This window comes from Lemur catta, chromosome 1 (assembly GCF_020740605.2).
Source record: "Lemur catta isolate mLemCat1 chromosome 1, mLemCat1.pri, whole genome shotgun sequence".
NCBI classification, from domain to species: domain Eukaryota; kingdom Metazoa; phylum Chordata; class Mammalia; order Primates; family Lemuridae; genus Lemur; species Lemur catta.
Genome location: NC_059128.1, coordinates 130,171,188 through 130,183,013, shown reverse-complemented (window position 1 = coordinate 130,183,013; position 11,826 = coordinate 130,171,188). Strand labels below are relative to the sequence as shown.

General features: G+C 36.5%; 1 protein-coding gene across 3 annotated transcripts in view; it reads right to left on the bottom strand.

Annotated features, from left to right (window-relative positions):
- Positions 1-999: 999 nt before the first annotated feature.
- The window catches only part of SLC39A12 (solute carrier family 39 member 12), a 45,165-nt gene continuing 34,338 nt past the window's right edge, over positions 1,000-11,826 (bottom strand). For all 3 annotated transcript variants that reach the window (XM_045534244.1, XM_045534253.1, XM_045534261.1), the window contains one exon: positions 1,000-1,244. In XM_045534244.1, coding sequence (XP_045390200.1) covers positions 1,116-1,244 — 129 coding nt within the window. In that variant the 3' untranslated portion in view covers positions 1,000-1,115. The remainder of the gene's footprint in view (positions 1,245-11,826) is intronic.

Below are 11,826 nucleotides of genomic sequence, written 5' to 3'. Positions count from 1 at the left end.
TTTGAACTCAAAGGTGGTTGAAAAAAGGCTGTGTTTGAGTGGAGTATGGCAAAGAGTATCTACCTATTAGTGAGGAAGGGGTAGGAGGGATGTATTTGACTTAGTGCCATGAGTCATGTTGGCAGTCAAATGGGCTTTTTCCCTTGTCAAGACATATCATTAAAAAAATAAGGAAAGTGTTAGGCATCCATTTTCCAAAGAAAATGATGAAAGCCAGGGTTATTTTCTGTTTTAACAATCTTGCTAGGTTATCAATAATGTTGCTTGTTGATTTCATGAACTTAGCTACTAAAAAAATCCTGTTTAGGATTCTGTTTCCTCAAAAAGAATATAAAATATATCTCACTTGTCAGTGAGATTATTCCCATAAATATACTGTTAAATCTCTGAGTGTTGAGGCATTAATCTACTGCCTGACTCAAGCTTTATTATTTTAAAAAATTTTGAACTCATCTTTTGTTTCCAGTTCCCCTTGCCAGGAACAGATTTTGTTTGGTGACTTATAGAGAAGAATGCTGACATACTATCCTTTAGGCTCACCAAGATGGCTTATTCATGAGTACCTTGAGTCAGTGAACTATACTATATTGATTTTTTAAAAGATAACTCAGAATCTGACATCCAGTAATAGAAGGTAATACAAACCATCACATTGAAACTAGACTTTATTATGGTTTTTGTCACTTCGTTTGCTTATGGTTTATAATCTCACAGAAAAAAACATATGTTATTGACATCAAAGAAGTTGCAGTTGATTTTATCCCAAAAGGCATCTTCTACTTCAAATACTACAAACATACATTCTTTCTTGGAGACACAATATTTTTTTTAAAGTTTACTAGAATTCATTCATAATTTACTAATTTTTTTTTTTAAAAAAAACAAGTTTTATCGTGGTGTTGGGAACAAAAACCAAAATTCAATTAAGGACAGTTTGACTTTTACAAATTTTCAAAAACAAAATTACTTTATAAAATTAATAAGTTAATGAACTAAAAGACACACATTTCACCTAAGGAAAACAATACTTAATTTACAAATCACCATAGAGTGCAACAAAAGAAACAAAGCGAGACCACATAAAATCATTTCCGAAGGATTTTGAGGGTGCTAACTTATATTTTAATATTTTGTTCATATATAGCCAAGAGGAGGAGAGAAAGCCAACCTAGGATCAATCCAAAATTCTGCAGGAGAAACATCACCCAGGGTCGTTGTGTTTGAACATGAGTCATCTCAGGAAGCTAAAAAAAGAATAAAAAAACCAGAATAAGATCCAGATATATTCAACTGCTGGGAAAAGCTCGGTGGGAAAACATGAGAGACTCTGTTATTCAGAACTTAATAACCTTTAAAATTCCCCAAACAGTTAGAAAATGCTTAATACCTACTCTACCACAGTTTTGAAATAGAAGCCAGATTAAGCCATTTGATTGTGCTTGTAAGGATCCCAGCATCGGTGAAGTCTTAGAATGATATAGCTATCAAGCAACCCCAATTCTTCTTTCTTTTGTTTTCAGAAAATGTTTAAATGTAAAATAGATAATACATAAAAGTATTATTTTTGACTGTTTTATTAAGGTTTACAAAACTGTTAAATGCATGTTGTTGCAAAACACATATATATATATGACCAAGCATATATAGATATAGATAGATGGCCAAGCTCCTCCTGATATTTAGAATAGTTAAAAAAAATCATCTCCTATGGCTATATTTTATTATTAGAGAAGCTCATGGCACTGTTTCATGTTTGTGAAATGCCATAACACCATTTAGAGGGAAAGATTCACTCAAGCATCTATGCGAAGTGCCCCAGAATGTTCTTGTGTCATATTATTTTCAATCCTGAGACTCTCAGAATGAGGGCATCTCTTTCTGACATAGTCATTCCTATTGGGGTGCACACTCAGGTCAACATGGATTGGAGATGTAACTCAATCCTGGCATTACTGACATTTTGGATCAGATAGTTTTTTGTTGTGGGGTCTCTTCTGTCCACTGTAGGATGTTTAGCAGAATCCCTGGGCCTCTACTGGAGTCAGGATACCTCTGCCTCCAGTCATGACAACCAAAAATGCCTTCAGACATTTTGAGGGCAAATGTCCCCTGGGGAATAAAAATCACCTCCCGTGAGAACTATTAGATTATTTTAACTGCCAAATAAAAGATCAAGCACATAAAATATTCAAGGGCTTTACATTTATGGCAATGGAAAACAGGTTGACACATTTTTAACTGTCTGTAAAGGAGTATCCTGAATGTTCTGTTTGGGTGTGCTTGCAATGGGTGTTTCCTCCTTTTAATTAGTTAATTTGATGGAGTGAGGATTTGGATTATTGTGATCTGGTATCTCACACCCCAGCACAAAGCAGTGACAAAGTAGGAATCCCAAACTGCTCTCATGATGAATGGATTTAAACAAATTACAGGCCCTTTGGTGTTTTGAAGCCATGTTTGAACATGCTACTTTAGAGAAGCCCTATATGACTCATCAATTATTACAAATTTAAAATGACATCCTGAAAATAATCTATAGAATGCAGATAAAACATAATCCAATTTCTGATTTTGTAGTAAAGGGAATTAACTAAAAGAAGCTAAAACATTTGATTGTATATTTCACATGTTATTTATATTTTAATTACATTTATTTAATGTTTAAATTAGATGTACTTACAGCGAGTTGATCCGTATGGTTAACAATGGGTTTATGATAACCATAAAAAACTCTTACAATTCAACAGAAAACCAAACAACTCAATTTAAGAATGTGCAAAGGACTTGAATAGACATTTCTTCAAAGAAGATATAAAAATGGCCAATAAGTACAAAAAATGATGCTCAACATCACTAATCATTAGGGAAATGGAAATAAAAGCCACGGTGCTGTATTACTTCACATCCATTGTGATGGCTATTGTCTTAGTCAGTTTGGGCTGCTACAGTAAGATATCATAGAGTGGGTAGATTAACAACAAAAATTTATTTTGCACAGTTCTGGAGGTTGGGAAGTCCAAAGTCAGATTACTTGCAGATTTATCATTAAGAGGGTGAGGACCCTCTTCCTGGTTTGCAGAAGTCTGTCTTCTCTTGTATCCTCACATAGGGAAAGGGAAAGGATAAATCTCTAGTCTATTTCCCTTCTTTTAAGGACACTAATCCCATCATGGAATTAATCCCTTCATGACTTTATCAAAACCTAATTACCAATCAAAGGCCCTGCGTTTCCTAATCCCACTGGGGATTAGAATTTCAACATATGAATTTTGGGAGGACATAAATATGCAAGCCATAATAGCTATTCTTTTAAAAATTAAAAAAAAAGACTTAAAAAGAAAAAAAAACAAAATAACAAATGTTGGTGAGGATGTGGAGAAATTGCAACCTTTGATGTGCCTTCCTTGTGGGTATACAAAATGGCAGAGCCACTATGAAAAAGAGTATGGTGGTTCCTCAAAAAGTTAAAAATAAAATCACCATATCATCCAGCCATTCCACTCCTAAGTATATACTCAAAAGAATTGAAAGCAGAAACTCAAAAAGATATTTGTATGTCCATGTTCATAGCAGTGTTACTCACAGTAGCCAAATGTCCAACAAAGGATAAATCAATAAATGATATATAGATAGATATACATACAATGGAATATTATTTAATCTTAAAAAGGTATGAAATTCTGACACATGCCATAACATGGATGAAACTTAAAAACATTATGCTAAGAGAAATAAACCAGATACAAAAGAACAAATATTATATGATTCCACTTACATGAGGTACCTATGGTTGTCAAATTCAGAGAGACAGAAAATAGACCATTGCTTGTCAGGGACACTGAGGGGAGGTGGGAAATGGGGAATTATTATTTAACGGGTACAGAGTTTCACCTCGGGAAGATAGCAAACTCTGGAGATAGATAATAGTGATGGTACAACATAAATGTAGTTAATGCTGTATAACCAAAAAATGGTTGAAATAGTAAATTTTATATCATATGTATTTTAACACAATAAATACACTCATGTACTCCAAGATTTCAAAAGCTTTAACTGTTTAGCTTTTTAGATTATTGATTAACTACTTAGTTTTCTAGGTTATTATAATATTAATATTGTTTATTTTTAAGCTTATTGCAATATAAATATTATAAAATTATAATATTACAGTATTTATTGAATAAGGAAGCTGGACCTGTTGGGAAAGATTACCTGTCTCCATGGAGATGAGTTTTTATCAGCTACAGCATCTTAGGAAGGCCCTCTACAATTTCTCTTTCTACAACATTCTGAAGAATAAAAATTATCTCTGAAATGTTTGCTTGAAATTACTATATAAATTCTTGCTTTGAACAACCTCCCAGGAGTTTAATTCAATAAAATTTGAGTGTGGCTATCCTGTGTTTATTATGTACATTTTTCCTTTTCTTTTATGGAATTCATTTTTTTGGTTGTTCCTTCTTTTGACATCAATAACAAGAGGGATGTCAGAGTGTGTTCTATTTTGGAATCATATTTGATTAGTAATAGTAAGATCCTCAACACATTACTATGGTGACTCAACAATATTCCGGAATTGGGAGATTTGTTCTCATTGACACAGGTCTTATTTTGAATTTAGGCCTTTTTCAATTAGTAACTGTGTTCAAAAAAAAAAAAAAATTTAATATAACAGTTTTAATTTTCCTTATCAAGCAAAAAAGCCAGGATCACAGCTTCCAATGTATCTGGACAGCCAAACCAGAGGCTTAAAGACTGCAGCATTGCAAATTTTATTTGCTGAATATTTAAATACAGAATCTTATAGGCCTATAACTTTCCAGTGGGGTCTTCCCTAAGCAATTCAGGAAGCAGTTTGCAGATGATAAATGAAAATTTCTCTTTTGAAAACTGTGAATTATAAGATAAAGATCTCATCATTGCCACATACGATTAGGAGAGACAAAACTATTACCTGCTTTTAACTTGTATTTAATAATTCACTGCTCCATTTTTTTCCTTAGGGGAAGTGCCTCAAATTCTTATTTGTATAGCTCAGCAAAGACAAACAGTAGCCAGCTTTAGTACAGTTGATCCTTGAACAATGCTGGGATTAGAGCACCAACCTCCACACAGTCAAAAACCTGCATATAAGCTTTGACTCCCTCAAAACGTAATTACCAATAGTCTACTGTTGACCAGAAACCTTACCAATAACATAAAGTCAACTGATGCATATTTTGTATCTTATATGTATTATAAACTCTGTTCTTACAATAAAGTAAGCTAGAGAGAGATTATGAAGGGAGAGAAAATATATTTACTATTCACTAAGTAGAAGTGGATTATCATAAAGGTTTTCATTCTCATCATCATCACCTTGAATAGGCTGAGGAGGAGGAGGAGGAAGATCACGGGCTGGTCTTGTCCCAGGGTGGCAGAGACAGAAGAAATTCTGTCAGTGAACCCATGCAGTTCAAACTCACAGTGTTCAAAGGTCAACTACATTTTTTTTAAAGAAATGATTACTTTGGAAGAGATGTATGTATGCATGGTTTGAAAGAAGAACTTGAAGAAAAGAGCTATGAGGAACAAAAAAATACAGACTTGCTAGTGGTCAATTTTTTAAAAGTTACCGAGAGAGTTCAGCCTTGATCGAAGTTGGATCTACTCATCATTTTCTCAGTACAAAATTTCTAAGTGTTGGGTTTGACCGATTTTTACAAAAAGAGAATGGAAGTCTTTCAAAATTGTTGGTAAGAATGATTCATACTTCTTGCTTTTATGAAGAAATAATCGTGCATGTTAAATTATATTAATTTTGCTGCCTGAAATGGGTTTTAAATGCCTGCCATTTCTTTCTCAGCAAAAAAGAATATTTAATGCAATGCTAGTGGCACTCATTGATTTTAAGTATAATATTGGTTGAAAATAAATATATATATCAAGGTAACTTCATATATCTTTTTCAAACAAAATATCAGTATCTTCTTCCTGCAGATGGATAATGTTGAAAAGGATCACACCTAGGTACTGCCCAACTTCAAAGAAAGGATGACTCACTAGGTTTTTGGGTGAAGAAAGGGTTCATTTACCAGACCCCAACTTGGTGACTGTAGATCATTGGCTGAACTGTACTGGACACTCTTCATTTGGACTGTTGATAATCCTATTTATTGACTAGATTTCATATGCAGATCTTATGTTTTGGATTTTTTTGTATGCTTTAAAGGCAACGAATCTTAAACTCATACTCAAAATACCCTTTTCACCCTACCCTCTCACACAAGAAAATTATCTGGAAGTTGGAAAATACTCCATGGAAAGTTCTGGCTGTGATATTACTTCTGGGAGACACTTCCCAGAAGAGCATTGTTCCATAAATTGCCCTAAGTGACTGCTCTTCATTCTAGCTGTCTCCTCTCCTGTGATTAAGAGAAGTGAAATAAGGTCTTGAAGAGGAAAAGAAGTTTTAAAGGCACAACCAAAAAAAGTGTGTGGGGAAGAAGAGATCTGGAAAGGCATGCGGTAAAGGAGATTGGTGGAAGAAGGAGGTTGAAAATAGGGTCCACTTGCAATTAATTTGTTTTGGATGTGCATGGAGGGGACATCTGAGTTTTGTTTTGGCATGAATGGGCAACACACTTCCTTCTCCACCACCTGACTCCTGAGTTACAGCTCCTCGGCCAGCAGCTTGGGTTCTATTTACGTATTAGATCTTGGGCAGTTGTCCAGTTCCCCCCATTCCGGGGACATCTCTAGTTACATCTATGGTGATAGTCCCCTGGGGTTTCTACAGTCCTGTTGCCATGGAAACAGTTTCCGCAGGATCTAAAATCTTAGGGAAAATCCCTAAAGGTTTCAAACTTTGCTTCAGATCCAAAATAAACCTTTCCTTGGCCTAACCCATTTATGTTTTTTTAAATTAATTTATGCCTTAAATAATAAATTATTTAAAAATAAAGTCTCTCTTATCCAAACTGCTGGGGGAAAAATATTTTGAGGGTTTGTCTTTTCCTTCTATTTGAATAATTTTGTACAAACTTCAGAAAGGCTGGATATGAGAAATTCTCTAGGCTTCCAGTTCTGAAAATTTTCTTAGAAGGAGCTTTAGGTTCTCAGACAGAATGTGATGTTGGCTTCATGCTTAATCACATTAGTATCAAGGTTAGTAGCACAGGGATGTATTATCTGTTAACAAATGACCACAAACTTGGTGGCTTAACACAACACAAACTTATTATAATTCTGTCATCAGTCTGACATGGGTCCCACTGGACTGATATCCACGTGTGGGTAAAGTTGTGTTCCTTCCTCGAGGCTCTCAGAGCAATCTGCTGCCCTGCCTGTTCCAACCTCTAGAGGGTGCCTGGACTCCTTCGGTGCTGGCCACTTCCTCCATCTTCAAGGTCAGCAAGGCTGAATCTCTCTCACCTTTCTTTCATCATCACATCTCTTTCTCTGACTGCAACTGGGAAAAGGGTCTCCACTATTAAGGATCCTCTGATCACACTGTACCCACCCAGATAATCTAGGGCAATCTCCCCCATCTCAAGGTCGTACACTTTCACATCTACAAAGTCCTTTTTGACATGTAAAATAACATATTTACAGTTTCCCCCATTAGGATGTATACATTTTTGGAAGGCCACTCTACCTATAGAGAACAAATCTCAGGAAATATTTGTAGTAAACATGAGACTATGAAAAAGACAGCGAACCAACAGAACTGGTTATAAGATTTAGAAAAAGTGGACAAATGCATACTAACCTACTAACCACAGAGACTGCCGACAATTCTCCTGTTACATGCATATTCAGATACTCTATCTAGGACCCACCTCTTTACTTTCCAAAAGATAATCAGAAAGTAAAAGGAAGGAAAAGACATTCTGTGCCAACAGTGAGAAGGAAAGCAGATCAGACTATGTGAACATCAAAGGAGAACTCAAGATAAGTAGTTTTACCAAAAATAAAGAGGGCTGTTTAGGGCAGTAAAAGTATCAATTTAGCAGGTCAATATAACAACCCTGCTATAAACTGAATGTTTGTATCCGCCCCCCAAAAATGTATATGTTGAAATTCTAATTTCCAATGCGAAGGTATTTGGAAATGAGGCCTTTGGGAGGTAATTAGGTTTACATGAGGTCATGAGGATGGGGCCCCCATGATGGGAATAGTGTCCTTAGAAGAAAAGTCTCTCGTATACCTACTCTCACACTCTATCATTTGCCATGTAAGGACAGAGCAAGAAGGCATCTGTCTGCAAACCAGGAAGAGAGTCCTCACCAGGAACCAAATCATCCAGCATTTTGATCTTGGACTTCCCAGTCTACAGACTGTGAGAAGCAAATTTCTGTTGTTTAAGTCACCCAGTCAATGGTATTTTTGTTATAGCAACCTGAATTAAGACAACTGCTAAATATGCATGCATCAGATAAAAGCTTCAAACACATGAAGCAAAGTAGGCAGAACCGAAGAAATAGGCAAACCCATAAATACAGGTCAATATTTTAACAAGCAGAGATAGTAATTAGTATGGAATTTGAAAACATGAACATTATCAGCCAGCTTAACTTGACATTCACAGAACCCCATACCCAATAATTTGTCTATATTGATGCAGTTTTCAAATGCACATGGAGCCAAGATTAGACTATATCTGTATTTTTTTATGCTGGCTCACAAAACAAGTTTCAAAACATTTTAAGGGACTTAAATCATATAGAATATATTCTCTAACTAAGAAGGAATTAAAGTCAACAACTAAAAGATATTTAGAAAGCTTCCAGATAGTGATTAGGCAACATACTTCCATATAACCCATGGATCAAAAAAGAAAAACATTATATGGGAAATTCAAAAGCATTTCAGACTGATCAGTACTGAAAACACAATGTATTAAAATATACTGGATTCAGCTAAAGCAGTGATTCAACAGAAACTTACAGCTTTAAGTGCTAATATTAGAAAAGAAAGATTTAATATCAATGGTATAAGATTATACCTCATAAAGAAAGTAAAGAGAAAATTAAATACAAAGTAAGAGGGAAAGAAATAAGAGATTGGGCAGAAACAACTGAAAAATCATAAAGAACTGGTACATAGCCATTGCTAGTTTTTCTATTTATGGAACCTGTGCCTCCTATTCCTGTAAACTCAGGCACTGTCAGATCACAGATGCTTGTTCTTTGGGAGAATGCACCAGGGAATACCATAAAGTTTCCAGTGAACTTGAAGCTATCATTATCACCTGGTCATTTGGGTCTCCTTATACGGGGCCAAATAACAGAGGAAAAAGTTACTATGCTGGTGGGAGTAGTTGTCACTGACTGCCACGAGGAGTTAGGGTTAGTGCTACACAGTCAGAAAAGAAGGAATATATCTAGAAACTGAGGGATTCCTTGGAGCATCTCTTGGTACTTCTATGCCTGGTAACAATGGTCAACAGGCAACTAAAGGAAATGGCCTGACAAAGACAAAGCGAGTGACTCAGACCCTCGGTGAAGACCTGGGTTGCCCCTACCAGGAGAACAACCTAGATCAGCCAAAGTGCCACCTGGAGTGAAGGAGAATCAAGATTGGGTACAGGAGGACAGAGATGAAGATGATGAATGTCAGCTATGGCCTCAAGACCAGCAGGGTTTGGAGCTTGTTCCACCAACTATTTTGTATTAAATCTTTGTGGCATTTTTGGTTGGCTACCTCCATGAAGGGACTTTGGGACAGACGGCACTTCAAAGGGAAGCAGGGCATGAACACACTGAGGGTGACCTGTTAATGGCCATCAAGTGTGTGCCACTGCAGATTCTCTCTGCCCCATCTCTGCCCCTAGCCACTGCTGCAGAGATCAGTTCCAAGGAAGAGTTGACTAGTTGTGCATAATCTCGCTTCCAGCCCACACTGCATTCCTCTTTCTCCTGCCCTGGGCTTCTCTGATGTGATGGCAGGGGCCTCCCATTGGAAATGCCATTTGGCACCCAAGTATGTATGACCTGCAAATGAGGAGGGGTGGGTGGGGGTTAATGCTTGTGGGGCCAGCGTTGAATAACAGGCACAGCAGGAGCCCATTGATAAAGCTTCTTTCATTCCCAGCTAAACTGTCCAAGGCACATTTCTTAAGCCCCCTCAGAAAGTCCTGTGTGATATAGTCCCCACTGTGCTGGTCAACTTAATAAAAGCACATTGTTGTATTGACTTTTCTTCCTTTTCTGTTTCACTTTGTCTGCCCTTCACTTCTGCTCCCTGGGATCACCTCCCAAATGAATCGCTTTCACACTTGCTTTTGTCTTTGTGCCTTTGCTTTGGGGAAAACCCAGTTTAGGACACTGATCTTTGTAACAGAGCATTAATTTCCTCTGGCCACCCAGAGCTGCATTCATTCTTAACTTTCTTTAGAAATAATTCAATGCAACTGGGAGTCAGTGCGCTTGGATAAGGCAATCCACTTTGGAGAATTAAGACTGGCAGTTTTCCCTAGGGAAGACTTTCTTCTCTGTTGACATCATTGCTAATGGTCCCATTTTGGCCTCTGTTTTTTTTTTTTTTTTTTTTTTTCTTTTAGGAGTTTGAAATAAGATGCCCAACTTCTTTGAAACAAACAAGCAAAACAAACATCTAGTTAGTCTTTTCACATTAACCCTGCTCAGAAGGTGCCTGGTAAATATCCAGGATTTAGCAAATAACCAGTATATGAAAGAATTCCCCTTTACCCTTTAGTTGCTGCATTTATTTTCTTTGCTGTTTCACAGAGTCTCGAAACCTTGTTTTCTTCCCTTTAAATGACAGCCTATTTTCTTTGGCACATCCCCAAGAGTACAGCAACAGTCAAACTCACTGCTATGTGAAAGAGATGTATTTATTTAGAAGTTACTCAGAAGGCCGTGAGAGTAGGGGACCTGGATTGTAGGAAGTAGCCCCAGGAAACTCAGTGTATTTTCTTTCCTGCCTTTTTGCCAGGATGCTAGTTTTTTTTTCTTGGCCAATAGTAATTTGCAATAAGGTCAAGATTCATGCTAGTTGGAATATCATAGGATATCAGTCACGTTGCTTTCTTATAAGCAATTGCTTACCCTTACAAGATGGAACATTGAGGAGGAAATGACATATTTAGCTCAGGGTTCTACATGACAAATGGGTTTTGATAATCTTCCCAGATTAATTCTGGGATAGTAGACACCATAACAAAGAAAAAGAATGGACTACGTACATAGACATCCATCATACTTGAAGAGAGATTCAGTCTGTGTTAAAAACAGAATAAACTTCAAAAAAATACAGCAACTGCCCCCAACTGACCCATAAAGAGAAAAGAAATTCAAAATCAAATGCTGAAAATCAGAAGGCTTAAGAGTGAATTTGAGGACTGATATGTAGACGTTTTCAACAAAGGATAGCTCATTACAGGGTGAGTGACAGTGTGTTTTTGAAGTCTTAAAAGGCTAGAAATCGAGATTTCTCAAATTGGAAGGATGGCAGGATTCTGTAACATTGATCTCGGGGTGGGGAATGGGTTCAGAAAGCAGGTAAAATTTCTTCCACTTTTAACTTCATTATCAAAATTAGGAAATTTTCTGAGCATCACGAATAATGCATAAGAACATTTCTAAACATGGAAGTATGTTTGGTGTTTATCTCATCCACTTGAATCTCATTAAGAATTAAGAAAACAACCAGAAGCTTAGAAGCTCTTATACCAGGCTTTAAAATGGTAGGTAGTGCTTACTTTGAGAGCTCCCTTATTAAAATCTACTTCAAGAATGCACTGTTATTCCGGTTGTATCAGCACAGGTTTCTGTGTCCCATGTATCTTTCCTAATGAAACATTTATTTTGGCTTACTTCCAGG